Here is a 22,564-nt window from a genome sequence, read left to right as displayed (position 1 = left end):
GTTGATAGCTTGTGGAAGGTTGTGAAGTGCCCTTAACTTTGTGCTAAAACTTATGAGTGAGAGAGAAACTTTGTGTGTTGGGAGATCCATCTTCAAAGAGTGAATGCTTGAGAAATACACTAGTTGGACCCTCTGAGAAGGCTTGCGACGTCAAGACTTTGGTTGTAAGCTTGCTCTTATTTCATTATTAATACAATCAATGATGTTTTCCTATGTCTTGTATGTAATTTACTTGATAGCTCATGACTTCTTGACTTTGTGAGTAAATAGATCATTGTTGTTTTCTGGTTACGTGCTTTGTTGTATTTCCTTTGCATTGTTTCAGGTTGATCACTCATTGAGGAGAAGGAAGCGAAAGCTGGAGCAGCGCAACGGAACTCCATCGACCACCGGTTGAGGTAGGCCTCCAACTATGACTGTTTAAGGAAATCTATTGTTGATCTGTCCTTGCTGTGACTAGACCCACTCTAGGGCTAGAGGGGTTGCCTCTGTCCACAAAGGGAACACTTTCATGCATCACAAGTTGGCGACTCCGCTGGGGAGTCCTTTGTATGTTGCTTCTCTTGTTTGCTCTTGTTTTGGTTTTGATTTGGTGTCTTTTGAATTTTGGGGATAAACTATCAGTCTTTTGGGTTACCTGGGTTGATCTGGGAAATCCCTCTATTGATTGAAGCATTGACTAGTTTTTGTTTGGGAGTTTCTTGTTCGTTTGTCATTGTTTTTAAGATTGTCGCGGAAAATATCTTAACAGTCGCGACGACGTCGCTGATGTTATAGCTTTGTACCCGCAACGATCTCAGGTTACTAGTTTAATTCCTGCGACGACTCTTGAAATCGGACCGTTGCGGAAAATAGGTGTACTTTCGCGACCGTCTCTAGTTGTGAGTGTAACACTAGCGACGCGTCTCTAGTTGTCAGTGTAACACTTGCGATGGTCTCTAGGGTCTCTAGTTGTCAGTGTAACACTAGCGACTCATCTCTAGTTGTCAGTGTAACACTTGCGACGATTCCTATAAAGTTCTTTTAACAACTTTACCTCCTGAATTCATCAATCTTGTTTATCCCCTATTGTTTCTTGTCTCTCATTAGCTTGTTTTAATTGCTTTTGGTTAGGGTACTGTCTCTTTGATTTCATTGAGTGAGTCTTGTGTTTTTAGACCATGTGACCTAGCCCTTTAGAAGTTTCATCGAGAAACCGTTTGCTTGGGTTACTTGTCTGTTCAAGGTTCATCCACAACCGTCTTGTGATTTGCTTGAGGTTTTTTCACTACTTGTTTTCTTGCTAGTTGATTTTTAGTGTCGATTATTGAACCAATTTTTTATGTTGATTCGATTTCTTCACTACCAAGCATAGATCACAATTGTTTGGATCGATCAGTTCACACTTGCTTGTTTGCCTCTTTAAATTCAAAACAAAAAAAATTAAAGGATTGCATTCATTTGATATGAGAAAGTGAAAGTATATGTGCATTTCAAATTTTCATGTTTGAGAAATTGAAAAGCGAACTCTAAATCTTTCATTAGTAGTATCGATGCATCATGAGATTAGTGTATTGATGCATTGTGTTTCTTAGTGTTTGCATTCGCTTGTCTTGGTTTGGGAATGATCTCTCTACCTTCCTGTAAGTAGGTGTTCATTGAAGAAAAAAGATATTTCACTCATTCTAGCTGCATCCTAGGTTTTGTTGTATACATACGGTAAGGCCTAAAAACTGAAACATAATTCAAGGTCAACTCTAAAATGAACTAAATGAACTTAACAACGCATTGGAACATAACGCACGCTATTTAGAGGTCTAGGCTAGAGACCTGCTCCGGCGTCGTTAAACCTAGTCACTATTGCTTTCACTCAAGGTTGGGTGATTCCTCCTTCTGTGACTTAGTAGTGGTCTAGCACGGAATTGTGCTCCCAGTACCGTCGAGTATATGTTGGGAGACCCCACTAGGTTATCATCCTATATCCCTAGGAAGCCATGTCTGCCGCCTTGCAAACCATAATGCACCGAACACAGCATTCGGGAAGATTGACTGTCGTACGGAAAGTCCTTGGTTTTCATATGATCGCCAAGGTGTATATGCAGTTTTACGGGATGTTTGGTAAACCTTTTGCCTAGTTTCTCCAGAGCAGTCACTTTCATTCCTTTTCGGACTCCTTAAAAGAAAAGGTCCATTTGAGCACTTGTCCTTTCAGGCTCATTAAACCTCGAAAGAGATAGAGTCACCTTTTCGTCCTTTTCTCGACTCTTGAAACATGAAAAGGTCAAGTTTTGTTCCTGTGTCATAAAATTTACTGCCCACGAAATATTCTTGGTAACAGTTAGAGTTCTTCATTACAGTTCGATTGTTTTTCAGGCTCGTTCCCAATGGCAACATTCCCCGAGTCTATCGGCCAAGGTCTTCCCCCAGATGGGAACCCTGGTCCGTTTCCTTCTTTTGGAAATACCAGTGCTCCGTATATGGCAACACTGTCCTTGCCTGGGTTAACCATCGGTTTGCCCATTTGGTTATTTTCAACCTCGGTGGTCCCGAGCGTCATGACTCCAGTTCCAACGTCTCCTTCATTTGAATCACGACACGTTGATTCCAAGGTTGAGTCTGCGCCTTCTTCCCCTGTTTCTTCCTCCTTCTCTCCTCCTTTGCCTAGTGAAAGTTCCACATGTAGTAACCAGGATACTAAGAAGAAGAAGAAGAAGTCCGATAAACGCGAGGCCACCTGTGCAGCTATTGCTCCAAGTACATCTCAGGTCGGACCACCTTCTGCTCCTCCGCGGAAGGTTAAGTTTCCTTGTAAATTGTGCAAGGGTGACCATTTTCTTCGTGATTGTCCTGGTATTCCTAGGATCTTAGAAGTATGGTCTCACGATCTAGCTCATCCCTCGTCGTCCTCTGAAGCTCATGGTGATGCTACCCTATCAACTAGCAACGGTAAGAAGAAAGGGAAGATTCAATTCCCCTGTAGGCTATGTGAAGGCAACCATCCCCTTCACCTTTGTCCGCTCATGGATAAAGCTTCCGCTATTTTGGAAAGTCTTACAGCTTCTTCACCCCAACTTCTCGTTGGTTATCAAAGGCTCTCTTCAGACCCTCTCCCCGTCGACAACGAGATTGACTTAGATTCTTCTCTTGTCCGTCCTTCTCTTCCCAAACCTGGTTGTGCTCAGCCTGTTCCTGACCAACCGTTGGTCGGAAAGAGTGTCAACTTGGGTTCACCACCTGTTGATCACTCTATTTCGGAAGAGCATCATGCTCATGTTCTTCTCGTCTCATCAGATTCTCCTGAGTCCGAGAACGACCCTCCTATCCCTGCTGATCACGAGAGTCCTTCTTCAGTTCCTATAGAGCATGGGGGCAATCATATGATACCCCCACCAAGTAGTTCAGTCGTTTCCTTTGACTGGAGTCATTTGACTGCTTTCCGCCTTCCATCCTACGTGCCTTTCCAGATTACAGTACATGCCTATGATAAGGCAATACCTGGCACTGTCTTGGATGAGGGTGCATCTGTCAGTCTTATGCCTTCCACTACTTGGCAAGCTTTGGGCTCCCCACATCTTGTGCCGGTCACGCAGAATCTGTTGGCGTTTGACGGAGGAACCTGTCAACCTTTAGGGATCCTCCCAAAGTTTCCTGTTACTTTGGGGGGCAAAACCGTCTATATAGACGTCATGGTTGTCCAAGGTGTTTTAGATTTCAATCTTCTCCTTGGCCGTGACTATGTTTATGCCATGGGAGCTCTTATTTCTTCACTTTTCCGTGTGGTTTGTTTTCCGCACAATGGAAGAATGGTGACTATTGATCAATTATCGTTCTTTAGTCCCCCGGTGCCTCCTACGCAACTGTCAAGCAGTGCCTTCCTTGCCACAAGTCAATTATGTGGCTACCCGTTTCGTCTCCGCCTCTGTTGATGATCATGCAAATGGTCTCGTACATCATGTACTGGGGGCATTGGAACCTGATCTGTCATTAGTGCCTCATGACATGCATTCCTCCCAGAGTGCGTCTCTTCCATCCCGCGAAGACCTCTTGGGAGCCATGTTCTCATATGGCCAATGAATCAAGGGGCTACGAGGATAGTTTGTTCCTGTGTCAACCTCGTTAAAAAATGAACCAAGGAGTGACGAGGATAGTTTGTTCCTGTCTCAACCTCGTTAAGAAATGAAAACAGGGGTGATGAGCATAGTTCCTGACCTTGTGTCAAGCTCGTTAAAAAATGAAACAAGGAGTCTTGAGGAAAGTTCTTGATCTTGTGTCAACCTCGTTAAAAAATGAAACAAGGGTTATGAGGATAGTTCTTTTACTGTGTCAACCTCATTTTAAAAAAAATGAAACAACCCCGTTTTCCAAATCGGTTCTTTGCTTAAGCTCTCGTCAAATCCAAGTCGAGTCTTTCCAAGATCTCGAAAGTGAACCTTCATTCCATCCACCTCGTTGAATGCAATGAAGCTTGGGGGGCATGTACCTCGATTTGCATCATTATGCTGGGGGCATGCGAACTTATAACAAGCATAGTTTTTCGTTTCAAGCTTGTATAAACATGAAACCGAATCCAAACAGAGTTCTTCATGGTTCAAACTTGTGTAAAAATGAACCCATACCCGATTTACATCTCGTGATTATTGTTCTTATCCGCCAAATTCTGCTAGATGAGCCTTGGTTGTTTCATTCCATCGCCACCATCTCTTTGGTTGATCATATGCTTTCACTTGATTGTTTATCCTTTCCTAAGGAACCGCAACGATGAGTGGTTTTATTAGCCAGCCTCTTGACCATTACATGTTTTGAGCAGTTCCACCATTACCGGAACCAGTTGCTACCCTTTATACCACTCGTTCCTCTAGGACAAATCTACTTTAAGCTCTTTTCTGACTCGTAAAAGATGAAAAGATTGCCGAGTATTTTTCCCTTTTTGACTCGTCAAAGAGAATAAAAATGGAGGTCTACTTTCAGCTCTTTTCCGACCATATAAAAGCGAAAAGATTGTCGGGCTTTTGTCGTTTCGGGTTTGTTATTGGTTACGAAACGACGTGGTTTCGATCACTTTTTTACTCTTTCGGATCGAGGTCACTAATCACTAAAAGTACTCCTTGGCCTCACAGTCAAGTGGTTCTCTCGAGTATTGTTTTATACTTTTTCAGGCTCAAGAGACAAATCTATGAAAAAGGACCCCCCTGGAGTTTTCTTTTTCGTGTCTTTTTCAAACTCTCTAAACATGAAAAAAACTCCGAGTTTTGCCTATTTCGGACTCGTTAAACCCTGACGACATTAGACTCGTCATCATGACGAGACTCGAGCTTCTCCTCCCTAGGGCTCGTTAAACTATTACTAGGTTGGATTCGGCCGAAGGTCGAACTTATATTACAAGCATATGCTATCCCCTTCAAGCTTGTTTTCAAAAATAATTGGGGTACTCGCCAGCAATGGTGGGGGAAAATTTGGAAATCATCATTGATCATCTATGGCAGCTAGTCACTCTTGAACATCGACACTTTTGCTTCTTGTCGGGTTGGGACATCCATACATCGTCATTTGGCCTTCCGCGGGTTTGGGTTGCCATTTAGCCTCATTCCATCTGATCTATGTTGTCTCCATCGAGCCTCTGATCCCTTGGTACCTGAATGCTGCCACCCTCCAGAGTCATGTCGCCAACATGTTCAAGAGTATAATCCTTCTGCAGTTTACATCCTTGCCTCCTCTTCTGATACTCTGTTTCGCCATCTACCGCTTGTTCCTTATCTCGTGTCGTTGATATGGCCCTCCTGCGACAGATCATCTCCTGTCGACATCAGCTCATTATCCAGGAGATTGATCTAGAGATTCCCTTTGGTACCTTAGAGCTTGCATGCCTCAATGGCAAGTTCTTCGCGCCTGACGGTTGACTTTCATCATTGGTCATCGATTAGGTGATTCCACGAGTGTTCGACTTCAGCTCCTTCTTCACACTTCATGGATTGTACTAGACAAGTACCTTGAGAACCATTGGCATTATTGGTGGTTTCTCTCGCGCTTGTTAACGGTTTTCATCATTGACCGGTACTCAAGCGACTTTCTATCATGCTCGACCTCAGCACATCTATTCGCATGCTAGAATTTGTACTATGATCGGTTGGGTTCAAGACCCCGAACTCAGATTACACATGTTCGGGCTGCGTGGATTGGTTCGTGATTACATGACTCATTGATGGATGGCTGCGACCATACCTGAGTCTTCATGGATGGTTGCGACCATACCTTTATCATTATCATGGTCTTACTAGCTGGATGGCTACGTCCATACCACAGACCTAGTTCGTATGTCTTTTGGATGGCTACGCCCATGCCTAGACTACATGTATTTCACTATCAGAGATATCAGTTGTACTTGCGCCTACAGGTTCTTCCAGATGGTGTTCCAGCTCAGTCAGTTTCGTAAAGCATTTCACCCCTCCCACTCTCTCGGGCTTCATACTTTAGGGGGCATCTGTTACACAGTAATTTGTCACTGCCTTCACCCCAGTCCTTCTACTGTGTCATGTGTCCCAATGAAACATGCTCATACTGAACAAATGCTCTCTTATGTTGCCAAGTGACCCACTTTTCCTAAGTTTTCTGCCTCATCGCGATAATGGACTTAATATATGCGATGAACAGCGGTTGTAAATAGTCCAGCCGCGCTTCCAGCGTGGAAGTACATATGTTTCCCGTGATGGTCCGATTTCATGCTCCGGCGCGAGGCTACTTGCTATCTTTAGCGACGGTCTGACTGGCTACATTGCCTACTAGCGATGTCAGCGCTAAAGCTTAGTTATAAACTCGCGATGATCCAGATTGGGCGAATTCGTTCCAACAGTCGGCCTTCTGGATGTCTCCAGACCTGGTTGTTGGCATAGTTTGTGTCGCCCTTCCTCCTCTGGTATGGCAGTTCCGTCATTTGTGCTACCTTCCTTGGGGATAAGCTCTCTCTTCCACCTTTCATGGAGACTCCTTCTCCTATTTAAACACTCACCATTGCTATGATCAGCTAGTTGGTAATTCTTTGGATTGAGCAGTGTTGTTAGTGCTTTTGAGTTTGATAGATAGCTGATGTGGGTGTGACAAGTGTGGGATTGTTGATAGCTTGTGCAAGGTTGTGAAGTGCCCTTAACTTTGTGCTAAAACTTATGAGTGAAAGACAAACTTTGTGTATTGGGAGATCCATCTTCAAAGAGTGAATGCTTGAGAAATACACTGGTTGGACCCTCTGAGAAGGCTTGCGACGTCAAGACTTTGGTTGTAAGCTTGCTCTTATTTCATTATTAATACAATCAATGATGTTTTCCTATGTCTTGTATGTAATTTACTTGATAGCTCATGACTTTTCGACTTTGTGAGTAAATAGATCATTGTTATTCTCCAGTTATGTGCTTTGTTGTATTTCCTTTGCATTGTTTCAGGTTGATCACTCATTGAGGAGAAGGAAGCGAAAGCTGGAGCAGCTGCAACAGAACTCCATCGACCACTGGTTGAGGTAGGCCTCCAACTATGACTATTTAAGGAAATCTATTGTTGATCTATCCTTTCTGTGACTAGACCCACTCTAGGGCTAGAGGGGTTGCCTCTGTCCACAGAGGGAACACTTTCCTACATCACAAGATATATGATAAAGTTGGTAGAACTATTCTCTGAAGATGCAATAAGAAAGGTCACATCACTTAGATCTAATCTACACAAATTGAAGGTATCAAAGGATGAAGGGATATCTTCATAAGATCTCAACTACAAGATCTGGGAGAGATGATTCCGACAAGGAAATGATCTCCTTTGTTGTAAATGCACTAATTAATGAACAAGGTAACAAATGTCTATGAGGATAAGAAATATATCCCATTCAACAACTTGTGGTTTCTATGCAATATAGGAGAAAATAGGTTGAGGGCAAAAGTGCTCAAACATTTGTCGGAAAGAAAGAAGAACATAGCTAAGAATCAATGCTATGGGCATTTCAGGAAAGATTGCCCTAAGCTCAAGAGGGGAAATAACAAGGAAGATAGAGAAGAAGTCCATTTCACCGAAGAAGTGGAGGAAGTTGAAAGAGGAAAAGCATTAGAAGCAAGAGCTCGTGACATCACCATAGGGAAACATGAAGGACAACTAGAACAAAATCTATGGCAATCAAATATGAAGGATATAGCTCTTGGGAACCTCATTGGAAACTTAAGGAAAGGAAGAAGTCATCCAGGACAAGGCTCATCATACATCAAAAGGTAACATCTGTTGGATAGGGATATGCAAGATCCTCAAGATTCTCTAATGGAATCTTCATCGGAAGGTTCACCAATCTAGAGAGGAAGCAAGTGTTTCATTAGGAACTCCAACTTGTGGAATTCATGGGATGATGGTATGATGACATAAGAGATGAAGCAGATCAAGGGGTTGAAGCTCTTTTCAATCAATGAAGTTGCTAAGAAACCTAGATGACCTAAAGGTAAATGAGGTATGTATGCTTTTATTCGATAGAATAAAGTCATGTTGTATGGTTGCAGGTAACATGGATCACTCTCTATTTTGAGAAGCGTGATCAAAGGAAAGGAATCTCCTCCTATGAAAGGATGTCGAAAGTCATGGGTCACACTAGATGAAATCAACATAATATGTCCTCATATGAAAATGAGGTGGTTGACAGTAATTAGAGGAACTCTGATTGGAAGTTCCTGGGAATGAAATATGTGAAGAAAGAAAGGAAGAGATCATAGACTATGCAACCATGGAAGAAGGCATTCAACATCCGAGACCAAGAAGATTTGACTAGGAGATCTCCCAGAAAGATATGAAGACTCTGATGGAAGTCTGAAAAAGATGGAGACCCTTGACAATGGATATCTTTAGGAGATATGTCAACATGTATACAAGATGGTGATGCAAACTGGAAGATGTCACGATGAAATACCATCAAAAAGGTAATTTTAATTTAAGCGTTCATTTCTTATTATTGAACAAATATCTGGATGGGCTTATGCAGGACTGCCAAGGGAAGAACTGTGGATGTCTTCCAAGAAGACCATATAAAAGGATGTAAGATCTTTCTGGAAAATATGGCATGAAGAAAGCAACATGACATGAAGCAAGGCCAAATGTAGACTGATGGATCACTTTCTAATGAAAGGAATGATGACATGACTGACTCATGGATGAAAGTGATGGATGGTTTGTGCCCTATGAAGAAGTCCCAAAAGATGAAGACTCCATAACGAAGAAGAAATTCATGACATCGAAGGAAGGAGCTCTTCAAGCAGTTGGTTGTCCCTTCATCTCCACCTGAGGAGTTGTTGTAGGTCCCTAATTAAGAGGGAGCCTGGAAGCAAGTTTCTTACTTGGAAGAAACTTGGAAATTCCTAAGCCAAGAGGGAGCTTAGGTACATTCCTTCTGTAGGAATGAGTACATTCCTTTATTGGAATTGATATGTCCTCCCTAATTGAGAGGGAGAGATAGACACATCATTCTGGTCTTCACTTGGGAAGACAGAATGGAGGATTGGGTAATCATCTAGCATCCGATACTCTTTGAGGATGAACCCGGGTGGGGTATGTTCCAGGAGAGACAATGATTAGGGTGTCCATAAATCATTGATCTTGCCAGCATTGAGCTCAAATCTTGTGGAGAGATAGAGTTGTTAGTCAAGGCCTTGCTATGTAACAATGTTGGTTGATATGATGTTATATAGATGGGTCACCAATCTGATGTTGGAATTTCTAAGTCTAACTGTTAGAAACCCTTCCTGTACTTTCTGATTTATTTCTTCCTAGTTGCTTTGTTAATTAACAAATTATTTACCATGTAAATACTGAAAATAAATATAAGTACAATCTCAACACATACAGATCATCAACTGAAGGAAACAAAACAAGCACACAAGTGACATTGTTGTTTTTGGACCAATGTCCCCGGAAAAACCCAATGCAGGAAAACCGATGCAGCTATCTGAGGGATTTAATTATTAAGCAGTTTCAAAATACAATTTGGGTGCCAAAACCGGCTCACCCAACAAAGAATAATGTCGGCAGTAGTACCTCTCCTTCGAAGACAAATATTCCGACTGAAACACCGGTGACCGGATAAATACTCCGACAGCTCCTAGCTCCAATCTGCCCAATGAAAACCCCAGCATTAGCCTCTAGGGACTGTGTCAGCCCTTTTTGGCCCAGCGTCACCCTAGCTTGCCCTGCGTCAGCCTCTAGAGGCACTGCGTCAACCCTTAGAGCCTCTGCGTCACCCATGTTGGCTCTCTAAGGCACTGCGCAGCTCCTGGCTACCTTTGCGTGAGCCCTGGTTGCCTCTGTGTGAACCTCTGGCTGGCTCTGCGTCCCTCTCTCCCGGCTTCTGCGCTAATCCTCCCGGTACTATCTCTGCCTCTCTGCTTCTGTATTCACTGCCCCTCAGCTGCAATTCTAATCACTCTTTCGACTTCCTCAGCAAACCCTGCCCCAGAAAATCGAAATCTTGATCAACTCGGTGTATTCTCCAACTGACCCTCAAGCCTCCTCTTATACTTTTCTCATTGGTCCATCAACGACCGAGATTAAATCTCTAATCAATGGCTAAGATTAGATTTGGCTTGATCCATGACTTTTGGACCATTCTAACTCAGTTTTATATTAATTCACATTAATATTTTATTTTTCCTAAGTTTAGACTTGGGAACTCCATTAAAAATATTAATTATTTTAATATCCCCCAAACTAGTTAGATTCTACCCAAACCATTTCTGGGTCTTGGAGATCTCATGTGCTATAGCCTCTCCACCAATTTTTGTGGCTAGAGCACATCTGATGCTACCCCAAATCAACATTTGATTCTTCTTATGAGAAATTCTTCAGATTTAGAATGACCAAGTACCATTATAAATACCTCCCTAGTTAAGAGGGAGTGTTGATAAGTGTCATTAGGTTCGGTCTTCATAATGACATGTAATTGTGATTTTTGTAAATGATGAAAAGAATAAAAATAAAATTATTGTAATGCTTGCTTCATGGGTTTTATGACCAAGAGATTTTATTTTTAGATGGCTCCCATTGAGAGCCTTTAGGGTTTGTCATTAAAGTCAAAGGAGTCAATGTCATGTATGAAGAACCCTTCTTGGGCATGTTACAAATGTATTTAAGTCTATAGGATTGTCTAATAGCCCTCCAAGACAAGCACATAGTTCTCCTCTTCAAGTCGGCCTCAAGATCAAGTGAAGAACTCATGTTGGCTTCACCTAATGGAGACACAACTGTTCGAAGACATATGTCGGCTCATTTCTATATGGGACAACTACTATATATATGTGTGTAGAGTCCTCGCATTTCAACGCTTTAGAAGTTCGCATTACCACAGAAATTCGAATGTCAAAATCACAGAAGGAACTCGGATAGAAGATGAGAGAACAACGAAGATTTGTTTAGGGCTAATCATAGAAATAGAAGCTCGAATATCTGAGATAATGGTCTTTGTGCTACAGTTCAGACAAGAGAATATACACTACAATTCAGTGCTCTAAAGTAGTCTCAGTTCGGTGTTATGAAGGACCTATAGTTCAGTATTATACCACAATGATTCAGTATAATATTTGTCTCACAGCAAAGCAGAATTCGGTACCACCCAGGAAGAAGGTCACAATTGTGTGACTAGGTCTCGGTGTTACTACATGAAGAAGGTCCCAGTGCTACCTCAAAGATCAGTGACTATGGTGTGACTTCAAGATTCGATGCTATTGTTAAAGGAGAGATTTGTATCATTACAGTGACCTTAGTTCGATGTAATCACATGACTACAGTGATCTCATATGGTACGAAATCTGAAGTAGAAGGAACCAAGAGAGAGTAAACGAGAAGGTGGAAGAAGACTTGTGTCTTGGTCTTGGAGAGGCAACTAGGTCAAGGGTCTTGGTATTGGTATTCATCAATTGGAATCTCTATAAGAATAATTTTGTGCGGGTTTTCCTCTCAAAGAGTGAAAGGTTTTGGCCCTGGCTCATAGCCTACATTCTGTGTCTCTTGTATATTTATATTCATGCATTGGTAGTTATTTGATGAAGAAGAATACTAATAATCTAAGTAGAAGAAGATCCTAATCTAAAGTTGTAAAAAGCACTCACAAGCAATTACTAATTAAACAGAAATCACCTAACTATTAATGCCCTAGATTTCTCGACAAAATGGTTATGTGTTGGCGTGTGATTGACAGAGTATAGAGGACAGAGTTTGTTTCTGCTAGGAATGGTTTAAATTGGTTGGTTTGCATATGATTGTTTAAAATTGCTGTCATTATAGAGATGTTCATGCAGTTTGGTGTCCTTTTGTGAGTATGTTTCCATTAGAGTTTAACAATATGTTGATAGGACATTGAGCAGAGAGTGTTGTTGAGTACATTGAACAGAGTTTTTCTTGTAGTTGTCGATGCACATTTATGTCAAGTCTGTATGTTGGAGTTTGTAATATGTATGATGCAGAGAACACATTTTGATACATGTTAATGCCATCGATGTCATGTATTGAGCGGAACTGGTGTATGATAATAGCGTTGAATGTGTGTTGAGCAGAGGTGGTTGAATTTTGCTTATATATGTTGCCAATGCAATAACTAGATCATCTTGATGATATTGTTTCTATTGCAATATTTTTGTGTGTTATTGTTAATGGTTTTTCCCTAAACCGAGGATGCTAGGGCTTGGTTGTATCAACACTTAGGGTTTGCTTATGGTTAGAAGTTCTAGGGGTTGTATTATAGTTTGTTGAGCTACTATCCAAAGAATACATTATTGAGAGCATTTTTTGTTGTTGTTGGGGTTTATCAGTTTCATGTATCATTGAGTAGTGTTGATTGATGCTAGGGTTTTGCAGTGTTGATTTTTTTGGAAGAGATAGGGCATGCATTGCCAAGAGATTTTTGTTTTGACAACAACATTGACATTGTGTTATGACAATCGGATAGAAGCAAAGGCAGTGAAGGAGTCTATTGGAAGTAGTGGTGGCTAAGCCGGAAAACCAAGCTAATCCATCATATTCTTTTACCTTCAATCTTAAGGGTGGAAGGTGTTGAACTTTGTAACTATGGTCGGTCTTCATAATTATATTTTAACCCTTTATATAAAGAATTTGAAAGACATGTCATTAATGTTATTTTGATTATTTAGTCCTTGGAAGAATTTATATCAGACATGTTCTTCATGTCAGATTTAAAAGAGAAATTTCGAAAGAAATTTGAAGTTTTGGCTCCAAATTAGTCAAGTCAACCCTTGTTAATTTTAGGTATGTTCTATACTTAGAGCAATTTATTTCAATTTTCATAGTTGGCTCAATATATTTTCCAGATTAGCAATCACATCAGCGTTAAAGTAAACTGCAGATAGAACATAAACATAAATCCCAGAAGAAAAGCCAAGACAAGAGGACACAAGATGTGGCACTAGCCAGGGACAAACCCCAATGTGGAGAAACCCTTGATCAATTCTTCTTATATGTTCTTCAATAGTTCAGCAGAGAGAGAGAGATAGTACATTTACAACAAAATTCAACACTTTGACTTATCTAGATAAGAACATAGATCATCTCTAAGAAGATGAAATCAATTGAAGACATGCTGCTTCAATTGATTCTCCAAGGTGACTCCTTCACCTATCATCATGTTGCATCTCGTCATCATGTTGCACCCATCATCACAACGCTAGACCTCATGACTACTGCACCTAATGCTGCAGTGCGGTCCCATGTGCCATGGTTGAATCATGTTGTCATACTGCATGTCACATGTGCTTGCAGCACCATGCCCATGTTGTCCACACTTACCATGCTGCACCATGCTTGTTGTTGTTGCTGCTGTCCCACTTTGTTGCCATGTCATATCACAGTTGTTGTCCCACTTTGTTATCACAGTTGTCGTCCCACTTTGTTGCCATGTCATATCACAGTTGTTGTACAATGTCTACTACCCTATGTCATAGGGTTGTCCCATCATAGTTGTTGTCCCAACATAGTTGCTATACCTTGTTGTTGTCCTATGTGACTTTGCAGCACTATGTAGCCTGCTTGTCCATGCATCTTGGCAGCACCATGTAGCCCAGTTGTCTATTTACTTTGTTGCACTAGTTTGCAGCACCATGTAACCTTAGCATTGTTGTACTAGTCGCCTTGCTTGCTTAGCAGCACCATGTACCCTTGCTGCCATGTGTTGTTTCACCACGCTGCACTACTACACTGCATCACCAGATAGGGCATCACCCTACAGCCTAAGTTGCACGAAACGGGGAAACGGGTACGAGTTTCCGAAACGGGAAGCGATACGAAACGCGACCTCCCCAAATTTTGGAAACGGGGAAACGTGAATATATATATATATATAGAAAATATTTAAATATATATATATATGTGTGTGCAATCATAAAGCATAAATGATACATTATAATTTATTACACTTAAACATTAAGATTTAATTTACATCACATTTACTCATGAATGATCACATAATGAAAATAAAAATATCAGAATATCCAAAAGCAACCTTTATTAGATATCCAAATCTCAAAATCAGCCTTTATTTATATTAATATATGAGGCTGCAAGTACAATAAAGACTATAAGGCTGCATGAGAGAGATCCAAATCAGGATTTTCTGCATCCACATCCCATTCTTTAGAAGGACCACTGTTGTATTGGGAGTCTCCTCCTACATAGTCGAACGACCTTAGTGCTCTTGATTAAATACACGTTTCATACCCTAGTACCCTACATGATCTTGATTATTGGGAGTTTCCCCTGCATAGAGGGCTTGGTTCTCTTGATTAAATACAAGTTCCATACCCTAGTACATGATAAAATCCAATGGAAACATTGCAATCCCCCCAATCCTGAAATCCTGAAAAACAAATAAGTTTGCTGGATTTTGAGTGAGATCTAAAATTCTACTTTCTCCATATGAAATCCAATGAGGGCGAAACCACTCTCAAACATCCTGAGTCATTTCATGGTAATGTTAAAAATTTAAGTAAAAGGATGAAAATGAAAAATAAAGGAGAATATCACTTTTACTTTAAGAATTTAACATTACCATGAACTGCATATCAACACTAGGGCAAAAATTCACTTTTATAACTTTAGACACACATCTAGAAAATTAAAAAACAAATTTGAAAAAAAAAATTAAAAAAAAAACACAATTCAATTGGGAAACGCAGGCTGTACGGCTAGGGAAACGCGTTTCCGGCCGTACTGCCACGTTTCCGTTTCGGGAAACGTGGCAGTACGGCCGGAAACGCGTTTCCTGGCCGTACCAAACGCGTTTCCGCGTTTCGTCCCAGTTTCCAGCCGGAAACAGGGCCCCCCCCCCACGTTTCCTGCAACATAGCCTACAGCCCTTATCTTCCATACAAATCAGCAAGGCAGCCTTCTAAAGACTACGGTTAAGCAAGGGAATAACCCTCCATACCTATGCTATTTCTTTAGGCCTTGTTTAACTGCGGTTAAGGCCACGTTGTCCCTTCAACTCCTTCACACTGTATAGGGCAGCCTTCACGTTGTCCTTCTGGTCCTTCAAATTGCGGCTAAGGTCATAAGATGTCCATTCAGCCCCTTTACATTGTCTAGGGCAGCCTCCACGTTGTTCCTTTGACTCCTTATATTGCGGCTATAACTTTGTTGTCCACACAGTTGTTCCTTGGCCTAATCTGCCCAGCATTATGCACTTGGAACAGCCCTTACTTACCACGCTGTCACCTACAGCAAACCCTCACTGTAGCCCATAAACTTGACTGCGTTAGGGTTGAATTAGATCAGCGTTTAGGGCTGGATTAGACCAGTGTTTAGGGCAGCCTTTAGGTCTGCGTTAGGGCACCCTCTAGTCTACGTCTAGGGTTGCCTTCCATCTGCGTCTAGGGCTGCCTTCCATCTGCGTCTAGGGTTGCCTCTTTTCCTCCAACATCTAGGGCTTCCACTCCGAGATTTCTCTTCCACTAAAACCCAAGACAAGTGGAGAGAGAAATCAAGATAGAAGTGTGTGTGTGAAATGACTCTCAAGTCATCTCCTTTTATACTAAAACGTTGAGTACATGTGGGGTTTATTTGGTTGTTCGCTGACCTTGACGAATTGTCTTATAACACAAATAAATTCATAACTCCATGAATACTTATCGGAATTGGATGATCTTTAGATCAATCCTACACCTCTCAATGAGAGGGATCCAAGAAAAATATCAGCTACCATAAATAAGATGACAAACATGGAGTTTGGCCCTAGTTGCCGATTTTAACAACCCTCCCTTAAGTCAACTCAGCCCAATGAAGAGACACCCATTCTAGACAAGCATAGCACTATATACAGGCATTCGACCTCCTCCACAAGAGCACCATTCAACTATCACACAAGAAAGACAAGTTATGGGCATCCAAGCAAAGGACAAGAGGAAGAAGAAGGACGAAGATCTCTCTCTAGCTCACATCTCTCTCTCTCTAGTTTCACACATGTGACTTTTTTCTGGGCAGTTTTCTAGACAGACCAAATTTCAGGGCAATTTTTTGGGGAGTCCAAAATTATGGACAGCATATTTTGGGCAGGACGAAATTTTGGGCAAAGCTGAGAAGGTTGAATTCTTGAAGAGCAGAATTTTGAATTGGTTTGACTTGACTTGAGGGCTAGAGACTAGGTTTGACCAGAGCTTGTTGATCTTGTTGATGTCATAATTGACTAGCCGCATTAGATGCATGTCATGTTGAACTGAAAAAATTCTCTAAGAAAAGGGTTGTTGGGCTTTTCCCCCAAGTGGGTTTTCCCAAGGTAAATCTTGTGTTCTTTTTTGTGCATTGTGATCTCTATTGTCGTTATGGTTTATGGTTGAATTTATGAAGTGTAATTGCTTAATGATAAATTAGAATTGTTAAAAGAAGATCTATATCATTTGAAGTAATTATCAATAGTTCAGAAATATTGTGCTTGTATATATTGCACTTGAAAAATCAACAACAGGGTGGCACAAGGCAGAGAATTGAGTCTCCTTCAGGTTGGAACCTGAGAACACTTCAGAGCGGCAAGGTGGTACTAGGGTAGGTTGGAGCGTGTGCAGGGTGTTGAAGCATCCTTTAGTCAAAGCTGATAAAACCAGGGCATTGGAGTGTCCTTCTAGTTTGAGCTGGTAATTCAAGGCGTTGGAGCGTCCTTCCAGTTGGAGCTAATAAATCCTGGTGTTCGAGCATCCTTTCAGTTGAAGTTGATAAATCAAAGGGTTGAAGGCTCCTTCCAATTGTTGTTGGACAATATTGGAAGTTGGAGCTTCCTATGGATATAATATTCAAAGACCTATATTAAAATTGTTTGGTTATTTCTCTCCCGGAAGGGGTTCCACCTAAAAATCTCGTGTACTATCTTTGATGTTGTGCATTGTTGAATGGTGTTGTTGTGATGTGATCTTTTGATTTGATACTAATGTTAATTAATGCTCTAAATATTAACCCCCATCTGAGTATTTCCAACACTTTGTAAGCATTCTTTTAGTTTCATTATTTCTTCCTTGAGAATGTGATTTTTCTTCTATGTTCTTCTAACATTACTTAAGGCACTAATCAATTCTACCTCAAGACCCACTTCTCCTTCTTCTTCATGATAGCCTTCATAGTTTTCAGGAGTTTCATTCTGAGAATATAATGCCATGAAGAGCACTCTATCGGAATCATGGTCACTATCATCATCTTCATCAGATGATCATCTTCATCAGATGAGCTACTATCTTCTCTTGAATAGAGACTTTTCTTCTTGAAGAATTTTCCCTTGTTCTTTCCTTTGTTTCTTTTCTGATATTTCTTTTCTTTCTTATAACTTTCTTCTTCATCACTATCTGACCCCTTTGCAAAAGGACATTTAGAAGCATAATGACCAATTCTACCACATTCAAAACACTTTAAAGGAAGCTTACCTTTATATTTGTTAGTTCCTCTTTTCAACTTTCTCACAAAGTTGGCTGCTTCTTCATCGTCTAAACCATCACTACAGCTAGAGTTTGTTTTTTACTTTTTTTTGTTCTTCCTTGTCTTCTTGGAAACCTTGAAAGCTGCTTCCTTTTTGGATGGATTTTCCTGTTCTGTCCTCATTTCATATGCTGTAAGAATTCCATGCAACTCATGCATACTCATCATAAGCTAGAATTTGTCTGTCTTCTAAAGCTGAGATTTTAGAGTCAAATATCAATGGGAGAGATCTTAGTATCTTTTGAACGATGACTTTATTTGTGATCTTCCCTCCCAGTCCTCTCATAGTATTCATGATCTCATCAACCCGAAGAAAGAAAGATCTTTATCTTACTTTCAGTATTGCCTAGGAGCTACTTTTACACTTCCACATTGTATTTACACTGGATGTATCTTTCGGTCCAATTTGACCTATTTTTGTGCTCATTTGTCAATCATTGATAAAATTATCTTATATTATTATCACTGTAACCCTTTAAACACGCTCCAGCATCTTGTAAAATTTCCTGTCTGCTGCTTCATTTTTATTCAATTTTTAATTTGCTAAAAGTTAAACAAAAACAATACAATCTAAATGAGATTGTAGTCTGTAAAACCAATGGATAATCATCTCAATCTTTCATAATTTCCAATGCATTTCAACATTCAATAACATTTCTAGATTCATTAACATTATATCTTTAATTTCATTTCATGAAATGACAGCAAAAATAACAGGTGTATCATTAAATCAATGATTAGTCACATATACAGGTGTGCAGTAAATGCTTACCTGTGGAAAGCTGGAAAACACCAGCACAAAATATATAATACCTCCAATAACATCAAATTGCCAGTTCTTCTTACGGAACTTCAAAATGTTACCCAAAGCAATCTGTAAGCATGCCAACTGTAATATTAGGATTAAGATGCAACCGAAAGAAAAGTAGCTTAGAAGGAAAACCTACACACTTACAACGAGAAATCCAATAATACAAAAAAGCACTGTAATCTTCACTTTAAAACAAAGTTACATAACAGATAGGTAATAGTACCCTCTTTATTTTCCTACCCTTTTAGAGTCTTCATAAGTTGGATAAGCAGCCTTATTCTCATAACAGGCTCCAAGAAATTGTCGAAACTTGGAAAATACATGAGTTGGATGCAGAAAAGCTCCACCACAGCCATTGACAAGTAAATGTTGCACATAAACAGGCTTTGCTGATGGAACAGCAGAATGACGCATATAGTGATGCAAATCTCCAGCCAGTCGAAGCCGGCATCTTCCTTTCAAATGGTCTTTTATAAAATGAGCAACATTCTTTCCAGTGCAGCCACCCCAATACCAATCATGAAGCCAGTTAGGCTCATGTGTCATTATGATTACGCAATCATTCTCGCCAACCTGGAACCAAATCCTGATATGCTTTCATCAATCTAACAAAAAATCTAGATGCTTGCAAGTGTACAACAAAAACAAATATAGATATTTTATAGTTTTGACAGTTTTGACTCTGTAGGTGAGATAGGGTGGAAAATGCAAGGATAGTATATTGTAGTATCTACTGAACAGCAGAATTTATACCTAATGAAAGATGTTAGGTTTATATGGCAGAGCATTTTATATCTAAGTATTAATTTATTAGACAAAAATAAAAATAGACTGATACTTTTCTAAAAAAATATGAAAAATCTGCCTCAATAAGGAAAAGGAGTCGGCCAAAGTTCAAATATTAGCAAAGGTCCATGTCTAATAGAATATAGACAGCAAATTGTAGAGGTTTTGATTTAATCCTCTACTCAAAATACAAACCAGAAAAAGGTTTAGAGAATGAAGAAAAACCTTTCACTAAACCGTCAAAACTGCAAGCTCTTTGGCTTTTTGGAAAGCTTGCATCCTGACTACAGGCTATCTTTTAGGTTCATTCAACAATTCTTAAGAAATTTGTAGGAAAACATTCTGCAATCTAACCCAGCAATTCAGATTACATGGTTATCAAGATGTACTTTGCAATATTTTCAATTCCTCATCTGTGAGAGAAAAAGTCAAACTTATACATAGCAACGATATGGCAGATCCAAATGGAAGAGTCAATTTGACAACTACACAAAACTAAGAAAAAGTTGATGTATGAAAAAATACATTAAAAAATCCAAATATCATGAGAAAAAGTTGAGGATTTTTACATGTCATGAAATCATAAATAAAGATCACACAACACAGACCTCAGCTCATGTAAATACTGAAGAACCTCACTTTTCATAGCATAACATAAATATTTATCTAAGAAAAATAAATATTCACTTTTCCCTTTATCTTTTTATTATTTTTTAAATGTTTCATATGTTACTTCAGAGAAAAATAAATACATAGGATTTAATGTTGCTACATCATGCAGACAACTGGGGTGATGAGAAATTCGTGATCTAAAAAAGCTAAAAAGACCATCACATGAGATGACGGCCAAACAGGGAGAGACCCAATATCCCAACAAAATGCATGTCAATGAACTCCCAGCACTAGAGCCAACTCTTGCTTAACACTCTACAAATCCCCAAGAGTTGGAGGTGACGAATTTCATTGAATGTAACTTTACAATGATCTTTCCACGGAAAGGTAATTGCAACCCAAATGAACTGAAAGCCATAGAAATTTGCAGCTGTCCTTTACCATCCAGGCGTTGCCCAGGAGAGACCCCTTCCATGAGAGCATAGCGGCAAGAAAGGAATGAAATTGACCTTGAAACTGTGCCCAAAAAGCTCTGGCAAACAAACATTTCCAAAATACATGTTGAATTGTCTTGATTCACAATGCACAGGCTAAATTGCTAATGCTGACGTTCTGCAACTTAATTTTACCAACCGATCCTTGCTGAAACAATACCAACCCAGAACATTATGGTTAAAGGGGGCACAAGCCTTCTGAATGGACTAACACATTCTCAACAACCACTACACTAGATCTCCAAGCCCCCACTTTTTATTTAAGCCAGTACCTAGATCAGCGAGTACATAACCCGCTCATAAAGTTCCTTTATATCATTGATATAAATAGGCTTCCCACCTCACCATCTCTGATCCTTCCATATAGGGCTTTCCCCATGCATCTATTTTTAAAATAAACGACTCTCTGGAATCATCCAACAAAGACCCTTTAAAGAATTCTTGTTAGTGGCAAAAATCTTTCTAATATCATTAGAAGTACTCCATGTGTAACCCTACTGAGTGTTTTAATTCTACAATTCCTTCCAAAACGCTATCGTTTCTACACCAACGTTTTATTGTGTTATCTGAAGAGCACAATTAACCCCCTAAACATTGGAATGTCCAAATTGGTCAGAATGCTAGATCCCAAGCATCCAGGGTCTCCACAAACTAACAACAGAGAAATCCAAAGACTGTTTGCCAAGCTACCCATACCTTCTTGAGCAAAACTGAACCTAGGATCACAAATGCCTTCTCATTATCGTTAATCACATATCTGCAAAGGACCTCTAATCCCACCAATACAACGAGTCTACTAACTTTGATGACACACTAAGCCCTCTGAATAGACAACCCCTTCCATTGTCTGTATCACCTATTTCCCTGCAAGGGCCAGCCCTTGGGATTTTTGACGCCCAAATACCCTTGAGCTCGGGGTAAGGTACATATGCCCCAAGCCACCAAAGGAAGCTACTTTGCCGCTCCCTGCTACTCGTCAAGAGAGCTCTACAGCACACATTCCAAAACTTTATACACCAATTGGCAAGGAAAGAGAGATGGGGAGTAATACAAATGTTTTCATGATCAGGATTTGTCCACAACTACAATACACCCAGTGAGTGGCAAGCCAAAAGGGACCAAGCCAAAGGCTTCTTTTCAAACTTTCCCATGATCCACCTCCACTGATCCACAAGAAAAGAACTATACACAAAAGGGGTTATGCAAATATCGAATAATCACCCTTGGTTTTACGTACTTCGACTTCTAATTAACCTTGTGTGGGGGATCCTCTTTCCTAACGAAAAAAATATATTTTCTCATCACTAACAACTGCCTCAATGGATTTTGAAATAATATTCAAACATAACATCGTACCCTTTATAGAATGTTGGATCAATAGAGTTGATACATCTGTAAAGTGGACATTAGGAAGTTGGTTATTGCTGGAAATACTGAGGGGGGTGAATCAATATTTCTCTTCAATTAGTATTTTTAACTTCACAGAGCATTATTTATCATTAATATTAGATCAACATAAATCAATATCACATGAACAATAAACAACACCATTCGACAATGCACACACATCAAGACAATAGACAACAGATTTTGTGGAAACCCTTCCAGGAGAAAAACCACCGAACACTTCTTCATATTTGTCTTCACAAGATTTACGTCAATATTTTCAGCTCCAACTGAAGGAGGCTCCAACCACCTAGTTTACAGGCTTCAACCTCAAGGACGCTTCAACACCCTGGCTTACCAGCTGCAACTAAAGGACGCTCCAATGCCCTAGTTTACAGGCTCTGACCTGAAGGATGCTCCAACACCCCGTTTACCAGCTGCAACTGGACGGAAGCTCCAATGCCCTATGCAGGCTCCAACCTGCACTAGCACTAGCACCAACCTGCCGCCCTGAAGTGTTCTCAGGCTCCAA

The 22,564-nt window shown here is 40.3% G+C and overlaps 1 protein-coding gene across 2 annotated transcripts in view; it reads right to left on the bottom strand.

Moving 5' to 3' along the window:
• Positions 1 to 22,564, bottom strand: part of LOC149266326 (uncharacterized) — a 297,072-nt gene that overhangs the window by 165,014 nt on the left and 109,494 nt on the right. For both annotated transcript variants that reach the window (XM_089430322.1, XM_089430327.1), the window contains 2 exons: positions 18,995 to 19,327; positions 18,716 to 18,817 (listed from right to left, as the gene is read on the bottom strand). In XM_089430322.1, the coding sequence (XP_089286448.1) occupies positions 18,716 to 18,817; positions 18,995 to 19,327 (435 nt within the window). The remainder of the gene's footprint in view (positions 1 to 18,715; positions 18,818 to 18,994; positions 19,328 to 22,564) is intronic.

Source organism: Pinus tabuliformis, chromosome 6 (genome assembly GCF_031772625.1).
Source record: "Pinus tabuliformis cultivar Carrire ecotype Pingquan chromosome 6, CPIR1, whole genome shotgun sequence".
Classification (NCBI taxonomy): Eukaryota; Viridiplantae; Streptophyta; class Pinopsida; order Pinales; family Pinaceae; genus Pinus; species Pinus tabuliformis.
The sequence above is the reverse complement of the archived record's forward strand: the minus strand, read 5'-3'. Positions and strand labels throughout refer to the sequence as shown.